General features: G+C 47.3%; 1 protein-coding gene across 1 annotated transcript in view; it reads right to left on the bottom strand.

Moving 5' to 3' along the window:
• The window catches only part of IQCA1 (IQ motif containing with AAA domain 1), a 1,010,495-nt gene that overhangs the window by 833,277 nt on the left and 158,991 nt on the right, over positions 1–18,227 (bottom strand). The window contains exons 2-3 of the mRNA XM_069615989.1: positions 12,656–12,983; positions 3,491–3,610 (exon numbers count right to left, since the gene is read on the bottom strand). Coding sequence (XP_069472090.1) covers positions 3,491–3,610; positions 12,656–12,983 — 448 coding nt within the window. The remainder of the gene's footprint in view (positions 1–3,490; positions 3,611–12,655; positions 12,984–18,227) is intronic.

Here is an 18,227-nt window from a genome sequence, read left to right as displayed (position 1 = left end):
ACTGTCTCGTTCTGCTATCATTTCAAGCCTTTAGTCGCATACAGTCATTTCACTATCCATCCTTTTGCACGTTATAGTTCCTATTGCTTTCTTTATGTCTCACTCCATGCTCTCGGTCTCTCTACACACATCTCTCTACACAACACACAGTACCTTGCCCTATCACTACTTTCTCCTCTTGTAATTTCTCTCTACCCTTCTCTCAAGCTGTCTTATCACTTACTTGCCACTATTCCTTTCTTTGCCTCTTTGTTTTCTTTTCATCGGGCCCATCTCGAACATCTCTATATCTACCCCACCAATATCTGGATCCCAACCATCTCTCCTGTCCACTTTTTATTTTATCTGATCAGTGTTATTGCCCTTTTTATCTCGACTCTCTCTCTGTTTCTCTCTTCTAGAACCCACTCTCCCTTGCCGATCTCTCACATTCACCAATCCTTGTATTCCGTTCTGTTGTTGTTTGGAGCGAGCTGAAGTCAAGGAGAGGCTCTTACCAGGGTGTGTAGCGTAAGTGCTGCGTGTTGCCCAAACAGTGCTGGGCGTGGCCCAAGGAGGGCAGATCTGACGCAAACAATATCAGGAGATTCTGCGAACATTCGTTTTGCCCTACTTAGCACACCCAGAGGTGGCCTTGTTTGCACTCAGTCTGTATATTATAAATACATCTCTCTGGCTTGGTTTGTAAATAAACCACTGTCTGTAAATAAATCACTTCCTCACTCAGAATACAAACCACTCAGCCAGTGAATAAATAACCCTCTTTTTGTAAAGAAAACACTGCTAGGGAAGGGGAGGCGGACAAACAGCCCCCAAGTGGGTTCCTCGCTGCTTTGCATGAAGTCAAAGAATTTTAGGAACATACGGATGACATCTGATTTTTATATTTGTCAAATATGTCTGTGATAGTGATTCATGCATTAAACCATCTGAACATATAATGCACGCTAGGCTTATACGTCTGTAAACCAGAGCCACATATATTCTGTTGGAGAACCTCAATATATGGGGATGAAGGGTCGGTTGCTCTGTTTGAGTGGAGGATTGCTTCTCATTTACTTAAATAAGTTTCTTTCACATACTCCTCTTCATTTCTAGAATACTTTAGCATAGGAGACCATATTGCCTCCTTGTTGTGGGGTGACAGAGAGAACCCCAGCTCAAGAGCACTTTTTTGGAGACCGTCCTGGTTAGCCCCAGCCCACTTAAAGCCTTGGAAGACTACAGAGCAGATAGAATACAATGAAGGACCATGAAGTAGAGTTGCTGTATGGGTGGTGGGGAACCTTGGGTGCACACCGGCTACACGTTTCCACCACTGGTCCTTGCTGCCGTGAAGCATAAACCGGTGTATGCCCTGTTTGAATTGCCTGGGCTGAAATAGCGACTGTTGCTGCAACAGCTCGCAGTATCCAGTTCCTGTGTCCAATTCACACCCACCAAGAATGCATATGTGGTGGCACCAAATGCCCATGTGTATCTGTAACATCAAGCTCACCTACTCATGAACATTGTTCCAAGAATACCAATATGCATTGCTGCACACCAGGCAAGACCTGCTATAACAATCTTAATAACTTAGTTGATATTCATTTAATTTGTAAACTTTTTTTTCATAAGTCACTCAGGTCGCCTTACAGGTACTTCAGGGCACTTAGCAGTTTGAATGTACACCAGAGGAGCACTTTCCACCAGGTGAAAATGCCTATCAAAGGCTGGTTGAGCAGGGGAATGGCCTGCGTGCAGTGACCGCTCCAGACCCATTGAAATTCCAGAAGCAATGGCCTGGAGAAAAATGTCCCATTATTCCGGCCCACCACTGACTGACTAGCGCCACATACGGATCACTTGGCAAATCTGGCCACTGCAAGAAATGAAATGTTGACAGTGCGCAGTGGTACTGTTTTACAGTCCTGATAAACTTCTCCCAACCTCCAATCAGTGTAAGAAGGCGGTGGGTGTCGCTGTGCCTATTGCAGCCAATGCCGAGGAGGCTATGAAATATGGGCGTACACTGGAAATGGCAGCTCGGCAGCCATGAAAGATTGGGATGCAGACAGAAGAGGAACCCAGGGGACAGACAGAGAGAAACCAGGGCAGGCCTTATCTGGGGAACCCAAGATTACCACAGAGAATCCCTGCCAAGAAGTACTCGCGAACTCAGGGACTGTCAATTAAAGAAAACACCCCAGAAAAATAAAACCATACCAGTTCCAGCTAAACGTCATAACATGGCGATGGGAGAGGGTGAAATATGAGGTAATAATATAATGCCGGACGACGTGAATTGCTTCCAGCCGGTGGTTTAGCCCATTCCAAGAAATGGCGAAGACAGCAATGCGAGTTGTCGAGGCTGCCAGCCAGCGGAGCGCACTGCCTCGGTAGCTCGGGGTTATGCTGGATTTGTAAAGCATAGCTCTCAACTCACACGATTTTGGCGGGTGTCACCCGCCTCCTAAACAGCTGACTCACCCGCCAAGCCTACTGCACGCCCATTCATTTCAATGGGCCTCTCACCCGCCAAAAATAAAATCGGGTGTTTTCACCCGCCTTTGTGACACAAATGGTTGAGAGCTATGTGTAAAGCACGCAACCTGTGGCACATTTACTTCATAAATCTTAAGCAGCCAAATTATCTCTGCTGTTCCAAAAATGGCCGCTCTAGGTTGGCCCTGAAGTGTTTCCCTTCTTCTACAGCAGCCTGTCACATTCTACAGCGACGGCAGGTCCTCGTCTACTGTTCTTATCGCCAACAGCTTCACGCTGTCCAGACAGATACTAAGAGTGTTTCTGCTGCACTGTCGCTTTGCAGGGTGGTTTTAAAAGATAAGGGCATGGGCTGGCTTGCAATGTTTAATAACACAACTTTTTGTTTTGTATAGTGCTGCACACCGGAGTTAACCAGTTTCAGAGCGTTTGGCAACAGGTGTTACAATTCCCGTTATTACTGTTACTTACCACCCACATTTCCAGTATTCATGTTGCGACCTTGGAAGGATGAATGAATGAGTTAGCCCAGTGGGGATTTGAACCCTTGTCCATGTGTCAGCTCCGCCCTGCTACCAGTGGCAGATTTAAGGCAAAGGGCCCTGTGGGCAAAACTGACAGAGGGCCCCAAGTGGGTGGGTCATGGAGGCACCCTCTGCCCAGGGCCCCATGAACACCGCCGCTACCCCCCCCCAAGTGCAGCCACACATGGTGCACACCGGCACTGACCCTGTTCCAGCTCTTAAAGAACAATCTGATGATTGTGGGAAGGGAAGGGGCGGGGCAGGGCACAGGGGCCCGCTCGCCATTTGTCTGCCTGGCGACTGTTAAATCCGCCTCTGCCAGCTACGTGTCGAGTCCCCCATATACACTCTACCTACTGTAAGTAAATACTTTGTCCACTCTGAAATTCACAGCACTGTGTCTCTCACGTGTCACCACATCAGCGTTCCGTTCCCGCACACCTGATGATGTCATCGGCTTGCCACCATGGCACACTTACCACCTCTGGCACTTGCATCCCAGCATCGGCTACGATCTGAGCAAGAATCTTCTCTCGGTCCTTGAGCACCCGCATCTTCTCCTTCACAAAGTACTTGGGGATGGGAATCTCCAGGTTTTCCTGTGGGGTAGGAGGGAAGCGGTGGAAAGGGAGAAAATGCAAATGTTAGGAAGCATTTTTATAGGGCGGAAAATACAGTGGCATCCTCCACTCCTCCCAACAAAAATGACAGGCGGATCAGCACTAATCAGCAATTGGAACTGGTGGAGGAGGAGTGGCCTAATTGAAAAGGATTGGTCTAATCAATGGCTTTGGTGCAGTGGTGCTGGCATGATCAAGTAGAGAACATAGAAACTACTGTGGGACTTGTGGTCCAGTGAAGCATGTGTGGTCTAGGATGGGTCGTGAGTAGCATTCTAGGATCGGCGGTACAGTAGAGGGTTTGATGTGGTGTGTTTGATAGAGCGGGAGAGGAAGTATTATCGAGTGGAGAACCTATGGTGTTGTGGACGAACTGCAGTCCAGTGGATGGATGTGCTCTAGGAAAGAGGGATTGTGGTAGAGTGTGGGCAGTGTTGTCAAATGGTTGATTATCTTACAGTGGAAGAGGTCACATTTAGAGGATCAGTGTTTTGTGGTGGAAGAGGTTTCATTGAGCGCTGAGGGAACTTGTGGTCCAGTGGATTAAGTGTGATCTAGTGATTTGCTTGCATAGCTCTAGGTTTAATGCAGGGCCTTGGGGTGCCAGACCATTACTTTTCATTTTTCCGAATTGAGGTCCATTTCTTTTTTCGAGCATCCTGGACACGACTCCCCTTTGGGGTCCTTTGATGCGCATGCTGTTTCGATCCTGCTGATTTGCAGATGCTGGTTTCTGCCTCTTTATATTGATATCCAACTACTGTTTTACCAGCATCTGCTCATCAGGGCATTGTGTATCATTTTAGCCTGCTGGCTGAAGGAGGCACTCTGGCAATCTTCTTACCTGGCATTGGTCTGAATAAATGCATCTTTAGATAATGACAATTGCTGCTGGTAGTTGAGGGTCAGTTATATTAATTAAGAAAGAAGCTGGCATTTCATTCTCAGAAAGCTTAAACACTCTCCAATACATGGGCCAAAGCGATCCCTTTAATGGTAACTTCTCACCTTAATGGTATCAAGCTTAACGATGCTTCTGCTCATTCGAGTGACACCGGGAGGCTGCGAGAGGTGCGCTACTGTGAGAGGTGCGCTACTGTGAGAGGTGCGCTATGTCTAGCCGTGAAAGTAGCTCAGGGGAAGAGTTTTACATTTCATTAGTGTTGCATGCTCTAATCAAGTGGCAACAGTGCTGCACGTGCTGATCATCTTAGACACATGTATGTCCTCCAAGCGAAAAGTCATACCAAGGAAGGTCTTCATTATGGATCAAGAGTGCCAACACATGGAAAATTGGACGCCAAGCCTGCCCATCCCTCCCAACCCCCCGGACCCTGTCCCCTAGCCAAGGCCAGGGTACCACTGGTCCTTTGTTCACACTTCGACCACTGACAGAGTCTGCCTAGAGGAAGGAGAAAGTATATCCTGGGGGTTTGGGGGTGGGTAGGCGTGCTCTGTTGACGGACGTGTGTTTTAATGGAGGGGGTTGTGGTTTGGTGGAGTAATTTAGTGGGGAATCAGGGGTCTCTTAAGGAAAGTGCAATATAGTAGACATCCTTGATATAATAGAGGGGATATGGTCTAGCAGAAGAGGCCTGGTCTAGTCAAGGATGTGCCCTCCAATGGAGGGATTATATATAAAGAGGTCGACATGGCCTCCTCTCTTACGCATTGATTCGCTCATACGCCCTCATCTGCTCCATACACTTGTCCGCTCTACCCACAAGTCTGTTCTACGCATTCATCCACTCTACATACTCCTCCAATCTTACACGCTCCTCCCCTCTGCGCACTCTTCTGCTCTGCGCACTCTTCCGCTCTGAGCACTCTTTTGCACTGCGCACTCTTTCACGCTGCGCACCCATCCGCTCTGCGCACCCATTCGCTCTGCGCACCCATCCGCTCTGCGCACGCATCCGCTTTACGCGCCAATTCGCTCTGCGCACCCATTCGCTCCATGCACTCGTCCACTCCGCGCACTCATCCGTTCCCCGCACTCATCTGCTCTATGCACTCGTTCTTTCTACATACTCATCTGCTATATGCACTCATCAGCTCTACAGTGCGGATACTTTGATGCCAGTGGAGGTGGTGCTGTGTACCAGTGAAAATGTTGCCGAACATGGGTGCGATTTAGTGGAGGTGGCGTGGTCTATAACAGAAGAGATGTGGTCTTGTGGAAGAGATGCAGTACTCTGGGGGAGAGGTGAATTAGTGCAGGTGGTGTTGTATAGTTATTACATGTGGCTTGGCGATTTGTGATGAGCGAACCTACCCAGTAAGGCCTTGTAGTGCTGCGTGCCATTGGGCACTGCGTCACAGCACTTAACTGGGTTCCAGGTAGACTTTACTCTGACATACTGACAGAGTAACTAGAGCAGAGTAAAACATGGACCCCGATAAATGTCACAAAAGGTAGGTGATATGTGGGGGGATGCAGTGTGCTGTGTTGGACCACATCTCTGCCTACGGCTGGTTAGGTGAAGGGCTTGAAATGGATTGTAACCCTCAGTGAGAAGTCAGGTGATTCTGCATAGATGTGCAAAGGAAGGCCGGTCACAGGGAGGAGAATGGTCCCAGTCAAGGGAGGCATGCTCCCCACCCTGGTTCTAATTTCTACTGGCCTGTTCTCTGTTCTGTACATGTAGAATAGGCGGTCATCTGGAGCCCTGTGCTCTCGCAGAGACAGAATACTCCAATTGGGTGAGTTGTGGACTTTGGGAAGGTGTGCAATCGAATGCAGTATATGTGGGCTAAAAGAACATGTGTGTTACGCTCTAATAGATTAGTGAGATGTAGTGAAGAAGTTGAGGTACAAAAGAGGAGTGGTACACAGGAGGATAATTGCTCTTTCAAAAAAGTTCTGCTTTGCTTTGATAGATGGTGTGATGCATTACCCACAATTTATGTTATGTTATGTTACTTTGCATTTATATAGCGCCTTATGTACCATTGGTATGGTCTGAAGGCGCTGGTAGGTTGAACGCCCATGGGAACCGAAGTTCAAGTCAGTAGAGAGAGTAGATAGAGTCAAAGGTGCGTGTGAGCACCGGATATGTGTGCAGCTGGTGTGGGATTTGTGTAATAGCTGCTTGTTAGCGGTAGGTGTGGTGGTTGAGAGATCAAGAGTATGTGTTCGTTCTGGCAGTATTTATCCAGACCGATTGTGGCAGCGTTAGGCCTGAGGAGAACGCCTGGCTGGGGGTGTGTAACCAGCAGTGTTTAATTAGAGTGATGGGCAGTATGAGGCAGATGTTGGTATGAAAACAGCTATACCGAATGGTGTCATAGTATCTCTGTGTTCTAGTTGAATGGTGGTGTAAAGAAGAGAGTAAGTGTGGTGATGTGATATGATGGGTTACACGCTCTTACAAACGTTCCATGTACATCAAACCACTCCATGTAAGTCGCGCAATTCTATGTGCTCCAGTCCGCTCCATGCACTCTCTAGTCTGCTCATGCACACTTCAGTCCGCTCCACGCACTCCAGTCTGCTCCATGCACACTTCAGTCCACTCCACACACTCCAGTCTGCTCCACGCACTCCAGTCCGCTCCACGCACTCCAGTCTGGTCCACGTACTCCAGTCCGTTCCACGCACTCCAGTCTGTTCCACGCACTCCAATCCGTTCCACGCACTCCCATCCGTTCACGCACTCCAATCGGCTCCACGGACTCCAATCTGTTCCATGAATTCGAATCTGTTCTATGTACTCCGATCCGTTTAGTGTATTCTAGGTTGTTGCATGCACTCAATCCACGTACTTCTCCGTATCATTCACATACTTCGTCCATTCCATTCACATATTTCACTCGTTCCATCGACATACGTCACACGTTCCATCCACATACGTCACCCGTTCCATCCACATATGTCACAGATTCCACCCACCTACTTCACCCGTTCTGTCGGCTCTACATACTCATTCGCTCTAGGCACTTACCCGCTCTACATGCACTCCACACTCATCCGCTCTACGCACTCATCCACTCTACGCGGTCATCCGCCCTGCACACTCGTCCGCTCTAGGCACTCGTCCGCTCTAGGCACTCATCGGCTTTATGCCCTCGCACGTTCTATGCATTCACTTGCTCTATTCACTCACACGCTCTACGCACTCACCTGCACTACGCACTCACCCACTCTATGCACTCACTCGCTCTAGGCACTCATTTGCTCTAGGCACTCATTCGCTCTACTCACTCACCCGCTCTTACGCACCCCTCCTCTCTTACGCATTGATTCGCTCATACGCCCTCATCTGCTCCATACACTCGTCCGCTCTACCCACAAGTCTGTTCTACGCATTCATCCACTCTACATACTCCTCCAATCTTACACACTCCTCCGCTCTGCGCACTCTTCCGCTCTGCGCACTCTTCCGCTCTGAGCACTCTTTTGCGCTGCGCACTCTTTCACGCTGCGCACCCATCCGCTCTGCGCACCCATTCGCTCTGCGCACCCAGCCCCTCTACGCGCCAATTCGCTCTGCGCACCCATTTGCTCCATGCACTCGTCCACTCCGCGCACTCATCCGTTCACCGCACTCATCTGCTCTATGCACTCGTTCTTTCTACATACTCATCTGCTATATGCACTCATCAGCTCTACAGAGTCGTTCACTCATCCCCTCTACGCACTCATCCGCTCTACGCACTCACCCGTTCTACGCATTCATCCGCTCTAGGCACTCGTCCACTCTAGGCACTCGTCCACTCTAGGCACTCGTCCACTCTAGGCACTCACCCGCTCTACGCACTCACTAGCTCTAGGCACTCACTCGCTCTTACGCACCCCTCCTCTTTTACGCATTCATTTGCTCATACGCCCTCGTCTGCTCCATACACTCGTCCGCTCTACCCACTAATCTGTTCTACGCGTTCATCCACTCTACATACTCCTCCGATCTTACACACTCCTCCGCTCTGCACACTCTTCCGCTCTGTGCGCTCTTCCGCTTTGTGCACCCATCCGCTCTTTGCACCCATCCGCTCTGCGCATCCACCCGCACTGCGCACCCATTTGCACTGCACACCCATCCGCTCTGCGCATCCATCCGCTTTGCGCGCCCATTTGCACTGCGCTCACATTCGTTCTGCACACCCATTCGCTCTGCGCACCCATTTCGCTCCACGCACTCATCCGTTCCCTACACTCATCCGTTCCCCACACTCATCCGCTCCATGCACTCGTTCTTTCTATGCACTCACCTGCTATATGCACTCATCAGCTCTACAGAGTTGTTCACCTATCCGCTCTATACACTCATATGCTCTATACACTCATCTGTTCTATACACTTATCCACTCTATACACTCATCCACACTCATCCGCTCTACATCCTCTACATCCTCGTCCGCTCTACACACTCATCTGCTCAAAGCACTCCTGCGTTCTACACACTCCTCCGCACTTGCCCACTCATCCGCTCTATATACTCGTCCACACTACACACTAAGCCATGCACTCATACAGTCAGAGTCATCTGTCACTGTACTCATGAGTCTCTTGCATTCATCTTTCCATCCTCTTCTTATTGTTTCGTACGATTTATTCTTTTTATCCACTTCACTGCTTTGATCTACTTTAAGCCTTCTATTCTGTTTGTACTTTTAGTTTACATTAGTGGTTATTAGTTGTCGATTTCTCGTATGGGTCTTGTTGTTGTACTGTTATTAGTCTAATTGTTATTTAAGATCTAGTAGTTTGTTGGATTGGTGTCATTGACATGCTGTTATTCTGTTTGGGTCGGTTTCCGTATGGGTTGGTTTTAGGGGAAGAGCCAAGTTTTCAGTAGTTTGCGGAAAGACATTAGATCTTCCATTAGGCGGATGTGGGGTGGGAGTGCGTTCCACAGCGTGGGGCAAAGGCTGAGAACGATGATCTGCCTAACCTGACTGAGTTAGTTTTAGGTATGACTAGGAGGCCGGCTGAGCTTGATCTTAGAGTATGTGGAGGGTGATAGGGTTTTAGCTTGTCTTGAAGATATTGAGGTCTGGTTTTATGGAATGCTCGATGAGAAATGCATAAGGTTTTTAAAGTCACCCTTCGGGCTACTGGAAGCCAGTGCAGAGTCTTAAGGGCTGGGAAGATGTAGTCTCTTGGGCCGAGTGCAAGTAGCAGTTTGGCTGCAGTGTTTTGTGCCCTTTGAAGTTTATTCAGTTGGTAAGCGTGGACTCCAAGGTAGATGGGGTTAGCGTAATCCAGTCTTGATATAACAATTGATTGGATAGCGGAGAGTCTGTTGGGAAAGGAGAGATATGGAAAGATGCGCCTAAGAGTTTTAAGGTGGTAGTGGCAGGATTTTGAGACGTTGTTGCCTTGGCATGAGAGTGTTAGGTCAGAGTTAAGGGTGCATCCAAGGTTTTTTAGTGAGTCAGAGGGGGTTGGTGAGTTGCACATGGCGGATGGCCAGGGTAGTGGGTGTGGAAGAAGTTCCAAAGGACTTGTGGTCTAGTAGAGTATACATGGTTCTGCAAAGCAGGTGAAGTCTTCAACAATCTGAGAGTGACATCCACAACAGGAGGTGTGTTCTTTCGTGGAGTGAGCGTAATCTAGTGCAGAAGGTGTGACCTGGCAGAGCTGGTATAGTATAGAGGATGCAGTGGGACCTGCTCCAGCCGATGCCTAGAGAAGGTTGTGTGGTTTAGTGGCAAATGTGTGGTTTCATACAAGAGGCATGGTATGGGGAAGAGAGTGTGCTCTAGTGGAGACTGCATACTGTCTTAGAGTGGTTGTGTGGTGCAGGGACGAGGCGTTCTAGTCTAGCGAACAATGTGTTCTTTAGGAGGTGACGTGTTTTGTGGGAGGGAATCTGTAGTCCAGTCGGGGGTGCGTTCGCATGGAGGGATGTGACCCAGCAGTGGTGTGCAGTATAATTGAAGAAGTGTAGTCTAGTGCGGGAGCTATATGTAAGAGAGGTGGTGGGGCAGCGACCAGGAGGTGTGGTAAAGGAGCAGAGGCTTGGTTTTCTGAAAGATGAGTGGTCTAGTGGAGAATGTTTGGTTTAGTGAAACATATATGGCCTAGTGGGACAAATGAAGTATAGCGGACAAGGAATACTCTCCAGGGGGAGCTGGTGCTTAGGGAAGGCGTGGTCTGGTCTATTAAATAATGTGTGATTTCTTTAGTAGTATTTCGTGTAATCATGTGTGCTCCGGAGGCCGGTGTGGTCGTATGGAGGAATGTGATCCAGTAGAAGAGTGTGATCTAATTTAGGGGCTCCTGGCTTGCCAAAAGGATGGACTAGTATATGAGATGTGATATGGTGAAGGTGGTGTTGTCTGATGGAGGTGGTGCAGTGTAGGTATCATGGTCAAATATGGGAGATGTAACCAAGTGGATGAGGTCTGCTCAAATGGAGGACATTGACTACCAAGACAGTGTGGTACAATCAGAGGAGTGGTTCATTGGAAGGGGCTTGGCTAATGAAAAATGGGCAACGTAAAGGAGAAGGGTTGGACTTGTATCGAAGCTGTGGCCTTACAGAGGTGTGATCTAGCTCGAGGTGAATTTAATCATGAGCAGCATTCTAGGCAGAAGCATGTGGCCTTCAAAAGAAGTCTAAACAATCCAATGTGGTCTAATAGCGATCCAGCCTATGGAGTGGAGTGGTTCAGTGGAAGGGAGTTTGTAAGGAACCAGCTGTGCGCTATTAATTGAGTTGTGGTATAATTACAGAAGACCCATTTGACCAGCTTGTATGGTATGGTCTAGCAGCTGTGTAGTGATCTAGTGGGGAGTGATGTGGCCAAGTTAAGGAAGTTTAGTATATAAAAGATGCAGTTCAGTGGTGGGTATGGTCTGTTGGGGGATGCGGCTAGAAGATGAGATGGCCTCTTTATGGTGGGATAGTCTATGGCTTTTCTAGAACTGGTGCATACTACAGGAACTTCTGTGTGGCACATCCAGCAATACCTTGTGGACTAACTTACGATTCTATCTTCTGCTCGCTCATGTTCTTTCTTCTAACAGGCTGACATCTGGATACCCCTGGCACAGTACCCCACTGCACAGACAAGCCTAGTCACTCTGGTACTGCTACTGTGGCTATTTGACACCTAGCCACTCTGTTATTAATCAATTGTTAAGGTGGCACAGAATCAAAGCATTTTAGCATACAGACGTTGAGGTTTCCTATTGTAGGAAAGTGAAAGCCAGATTCTGTATGACCTTGATTGGGTAGGTAAAGGCAGAGGGCATATATGGGGCAGTAATAAGGGCTTGGAATTGCGCATTGCCATAAACCAATGTGAGAACTAGCTGAAGCCCCTCATGGGGGCCTGAGGGAGTGTCCAAGAGTAATCACAGGGAGATTGGTCTATGTAGCTAGACTAGAGACCCTCCTCACACCCTCAGTCGACTCCTAAACTGTGTTGGTGTCATGGCTCTTCCCCGGGGATTGCACTAGCATGTACAGGTTCTCAAGGGGGTAAATAAATATGGGGATAGGCTGCAAACTGCTTGCAGTCTGCAGCAGCATTATAGCAAAACATAAGAGGTGATGGCTGGAAGGTTTAGAATTAATCTTAACCTCTGGCATTGCTTTGGGCAACCCTCCAGAACATCGTTCTTCGCCTGCCAAACAATTACAAAAGGGGAAAGACCATATGCAAATCAGGCTTGGTCCCACCCCAAAAGGGGCAGTCCAGCCCAAACTGCTAGGTCACATCTCTTCTGCACGAAATCACCAGCATCCCCAAACATGTTTCGGCCTCATTGAGACTCATGAGTGAGGAGTAGCTTGGGTCTCTAAGCCCAGCAGGCACGGGACCCACCTCTGGGCATACCCGTCACACTTGGGGTGACTTTAGCAAAATAAGAAGGTTGATGGGTAGATGGTTTAGAATTAATCTGAACCTCTGGCATTGCTCTGGGCAACCCTCCAAACTATCGTTCTTCGCCTGCCAAGCCATTATTTGCTTTAGTCTACAGGAGCATGCCAGTCTGCACACTGGGCCCAGACCCTGTGGGTTTTAACTACTGTCCCCTTACTGCTTTCAAAACCATGCCAGGACACTCACTGGGCTCATCTTGAAATCCTGCAGGATGTCATCAAAATAATGGAATTCGGACAGCTCCAGCTCTACCATCTCGTTCTTCAACTCCAGGATGCGCCCCATTACCCCATCGAGCACCATGCGAACCACACGCCGCTTCTGGGGGTGCGTCATCTGGTCGTAAGCAATTTCCAGGCTACGGAAGATCTGAATGTACTTGATATAGAAAGTGGCCAGCATCTGGAAGACGGCGAGGCGGTCCCTCTGAGGCTTCTGGGGTTGGTCGGAGACCTCCTGCTGCAGCAGCTGGCCCAGGGCATCTTGGGCTTCCACCCATAGTTTATTGTAGGCACTGCAAGAAAGAAAGAAGGTTAAGCTGTCAGTGCCAGAAGAGCATTGCAGAACGTTTTGAGAACTTCATCGTTTTTTTAAAATGTTTATTGTGATATGGTTTTAAAATATAAACCTTTCGCGAAATCAGAAATGTGGTTAAAAGCAATTCAAGTAAAAACACAGAACAAAATATGAATAAAGAAGAAAGTAAGAAGGAACAATAAACGAAATAAATAAATCCAAAAATAATACCGTCCTTAGTTACGTTATTTATGATCGCCTGTTCATAAGCCTAATAGTTGGACAAGATGTCTGCGCAAGTCCAAGGTTAGTGAACCATGTTCACCACACATTAAGCGAGCCCAGAATAAATCACCTAATTAGGGAAGGTCCTCACGTGCAGCGTCTTTAAAGTAGAGAGTTCTGGTTTTCGTAAGGAGAGGGCACTTCATATGACCACCACCTATCTAGAACCACAGAAACACCCTCCCGTCCAGAAGTCACAAAAAGTCATGTATTAAAAATTAGCCATCAAGCAACCAGAGGCAGTCACCTATGCACATCTCAGGGACAGTCACCCACTCAGAAACCAGCAACATTTACCCATAGAGAAAACAGAAACTGTTGCCCTTCAAAGAACAAGAGAGACACCCTTGCAGAAATCAGAGTCACAGACCATGAAACAAGCCCATTTAGAAATCCAAGCAAGTCACAAATCCACAAAGGAAAGCACTCTTCAATATAAAAACAATGGACAGTCTACAATGAAGAACAGGTGTGGAGTCTGATCCCGAATGACCCATCCTGAAATCAGAGGCAATCATCCAGTGGGAAATTAGTGAGGGGCATTCATCCAGAATTCAGAAACAGCCACCCATCCAGTAACTAGAAACATTCACCCCTTCAAAAGTCAGAGTCATTCTCCCACCCAGGATTCGGAGTCCGCCACTCAGCCAAATAACACAGGCAGAAACCAGTGACAGTCTCAGAGAAGAAATGAGAGACAGTCACCCATTTAAATATCAAGGACAACCACTTCTCCAGAAATATAGTGCCTGAGGTAGGTACCCATCCAGAAAATCAGAGGCAGTAACCCAACTAGAAATGAGAGACATGTACTCATCAAGAAATCACGGACAGCTTCCCAGAAGCAACCAGATACAGTCAGTGGTTCACAAATTAGGGAGTCGCTTATCTACAAAAGAGTGATGGTCAACAGTGAGAAGAATTTAGAGACGAGCCACCCATGTAGAAATGGCAGGCAACAATGCCTTCATAAATAAAGTCACCCACCCAGAAGTCAGAGAGCAATCCCAAAGGCAGAACGTCACACTTGCAGATATCTGGGAGAATCTCCCTTCTTCTAATAAGTGACAATAAGAAATAATCAGAGAATGGCCCTCGCTGCGAAAAATCATAGGCATCAACACATAGAGCAACCATCCAAAAACTATAGTCCGACTGCCATTCGGTTATCCGAGGCAGTCTAGAAATGAGATATTGACACACCAATCAGTTAGATGATGGACCTACATGTACAAAGCAGACACTCCACTTGATCCATAAATCAGATAAACACTGGCTAGTAGTTGACGTACAATCCAGCCACCCACCCAGAAATCAGAGTCAAACACTGATCCAAAAATCAGAAACACTCACTGATTGAGAAATGTGCAATATAACATATAGATAAATCAGAGCATGCCACTGCTCCAATAATCAGGAACAATCATTGATGTAGAATTTAGAGAGCGAGAGAGATAGCATTACAGAGAAACACATTCTTTCTAGGTATACAGTCTTTTGTTATAAGACATTTTGTTCACTGGAAAGATGGGAACAAATTAACTCGGCTCACTGTACGAGGCTGAGAGTCAAAAGCAAACCCATTGAAAAACCCTTTGTAGCACCATCACGGCTTTGGTGGCAGAGGCCTAGGATCGCCCAAGAAGTTCATTGGTTATGTGCTCACCATAAATGCAGCGATTCAGCAGCATAACCCAAGTGACAGTACCGCAGTTTAATGGGAAATTCCAAGGAGAATGTGCTTTCCCATTTCTCTCACCAGCCTATGGGACACCATGGCCAGGGGACTCTGAACACTGGAAGACAACTTAACCATCAGACAGTCACTTAAGACCTGGCAGCTCTACAGGCCACAACAGACAAATTAGCATGGACATACACACTCCACTCACCACTCACTCCTACTGAACCCACTTCATCTTCTCCCCTCTCCACATCTGACTTTGTCAACTAGTTTACTTCTAAATTCTCCCTACTTCGGTCTTCTATTCTCCTCCCACTTTTTCCTCAAGCTGTTCTTCTTGTCCCTCCTTGTGTCGTCTATATTCCACCCCCTCACCAATGTGGACATTTCCTCAGCCCTGGCTGGGGCTCATCCCACCAGCTCCCCTGATGACCCTCTTCCTCCCCCCTAATCCTATCAGTTTATTTCAAGACTTCTTTACTGTCTCACTGCCCTCTTCAACTCTTCGCTTTCCTCTTCTACGGTTCCCGGCCAAATGCATGTCTCAATCCTTCCTATTTTGAAAAGCCGAAACTCTGCACCCCTCTTGCCTTCTATTTTCTGCCCCATTTCTCTTTTCCCTTTTCTCTCAAAGCTTCTAGACCATATTGCTTATTCTCCAGTTGCCTCTTTTATTTTATTAGCCTGCACTCTCTCATATCACCCTTCTAGTCTGACTTTAGGCCACAACACTCCACTGAACCTGCTGTCTCATCTGTTACCAACTCACTTCTCTCTATTGTAGACTTTCCTCTCTTCTTGTTCATCTAGATCTCTCAACCGCGTTTAACATGGTTGACCATGCTATCCTTCTCTCTTCTCTTACTGAAGTAGGCTTTCGTGACTCTGTTCTCTTCTGGTTTCATTCTTAACTCTCAGGATATACCTTCCATGTTTCCTGGCCTGGTTACTCTTTCTCCATTTTACCCCTCTTATATGGTGTCCCCCAAGGTGCAGTCCTTGGCCCTCTTTTATTTCTCTCTACACCGCTCCTCTTGGCTATATAATCTCTTCCTTTAGCTTTTCTTATCACCTGTATGCAGATGACTCACATTTTTCTATCCTTCGCATCTTTTACTGACTCTATTCACTCTTCCTTGACTGACGGTCTTCCTGCTATTCAGGGATGGAAGTCCTCTCACTATCTCAAGCTTAATCCCTTGAAAATTGACGTTATTTTCTTCCCTGCTCCTATCATTCGCCTTCAACTCCCTCCTCCCTCTTCTTTCCCCCTCTACCCTTCCGTTTCTCTGTCAGCCCGTAATCTTGGTGTCATTCTTGATTTGTCACTTTCCTTCTCTGTTCATATATCTTCTATTTCTAGTTCCTTCCGCTATCCAGCTGTTAAATATCCAAAATGATTGTCGGTTCTTTGCTTTCTTCTCGACCAAAGTTCTCATCGCCTTTGTAGTTTTCTCCAGACTATTCTATCGCTCCTCTCTTCTTGTTGGTCTCCTTGCTCCTCTTCGTTCAATCTATCATTCATGAATCCTGGTATTATGCACCCCCCAAACCCGGCGACTATCACTTACACTCTGCACTCGCTACACTGGCTCGTTCACTCTTAAACTTCCATTGTATTGTTTTTAATTGTCTCTACGACCTCACTCTTCCCTATCGTTCTTTAATCTCTTTCTACTCCCAGCCTGTTCGCTCCATTACCAATCCCTTTATCTCTTGACTGTCCCCATACTCTCTATGTGCCATCCAGTGTATGCTCCTTTGCTCTCCTTGCACCCAAAAATTGGAACTCTCTCCCTCTCTTTCTACGCGCCATATATTCTTTTCCCCTATTTAAGACCCGCCTTAAAGCTCATCTTCTCTCTCAATGGTGTGTTGGTTTTGTTTCTTTGACACTTTCATTTTTATTGCACCATTTTCTACTCTTCTCAGCGCTAAGGAGTCAAGCGCTATATGAATTCAATAAAATACAAAGTGCAAAGACCAGGCAAAAATCAGGTCGGTTAAAGGGCACATTAACCATTAGGGACTTGGGATACCATAACTCACTGGAGCATAATTTCACATACAAAAGCACTGTCCAGGCAAAATCCAATGTGTCAGTCTTGCCCTTGCACCTTCCACAACAAATAGGAGACTTCAACACCATAATTCCACACATGAACAAACTGTGCATAGGGTGGCCATTTCACAGCGATAGCTCAAATCTACTGGGCGACATTCATGTGCTCCCCACATTGGACACAGGTTTTGAAGCCTTCTCTCCTTTGCTATTGGCCTGCCTCTGGCTGAACCTCTGCTATGCCAGCCTTGCCCATCAACCACAAAAACAGTGCCCTTCAAGTCCCTCCCAAATTATCGCCAGCTGGCAAGTGTCCTAAAATGAAAGTAGGCTGAGTGAGAACCCCTCGTCCCGATCAAAACCAACAGTCCAGGACTAACCCTATTGCCTCCTGCAACGAAAATACTCACTTTTTCAATGACTTATCAGCTTGAACAACGTACATAAATGCTCCTGCATAACACCACGTAACGACTACTATCACCTGGACAACCACACCAATCACTATAGAGCCATGGAGCGCTCTACCTAGACTGGCCGGCAACATCTCTAACCCCTGCCATGAACCCCCACTTTCCCGGCTTTGTTTCAAACCAGTGGCTGTCCTGTTATTCCGTCTCGGACCCTCAATTCTGAATAGAAAGTCACCCAAGTGGCACGGCCACACACCCTCTAGACTGTGGGATGTATTGACCCACTCTGCTATACTATGCAGCCTCACTCTGCGATCCATTGTGAGAAAAACAGTAAAATGGCGGCAAAACCCTGGTGCGTGCCAAAACCGCGTTTTTTCAACACACAAAAAGATGGCTGCACAACCTGCCACCCATGGTGCATGTGTGGTGGAACAGAGCACACGCTGCAGAAAAAGTGCCAGTGGGCTCCATGACAAGTAAACATAGAGTGCAGAGGGAGAAGCAGCGCTTTGCAAGTGAAACTTCAAAATTTGCCTGTAAATGACATTTGCTTTGCTGCTGAAACTTCAAAATGCCTGTACATGACACTTTCCAACACTCAAGCTTGGCGCTAAAATTAATTTAATCTAATGAAGCACTGTGAATTTACAAAGTCCTGAAATGTTAAGAGCAAAACACTTTCTCAGCAAAACTGGATTGCCTGTGAACGACAACTCCTGTCAAAAATCTGTGTGCAGCCACACTGGGATACCTGTGAGTGACAGCCCCTGTCAAATGGGCTCTCCTGATTAAACA

Source organism: Ambystoma mexicanum, chromosome 9 (genome assembly GCF_040938575.1).
Source record: "Ambystoma mexicanum isolate Mex_15411 chromosome 9, UKY_AmexF1_1, whole genome shotgun sequence".
Taxonomy (NCBI): domain Eukaryota; kingdom Metazoa; phylum Chordata; class Amphibia; order Caudata; family Ambystomatidae; genus Ambystoma; species Ambystoma mexicanum.
The sequence above is the reverse complement of the archived record's forward strand: the minus strand, read 5'-3'. Positions and strand labels throughout refer to the sequence as shown.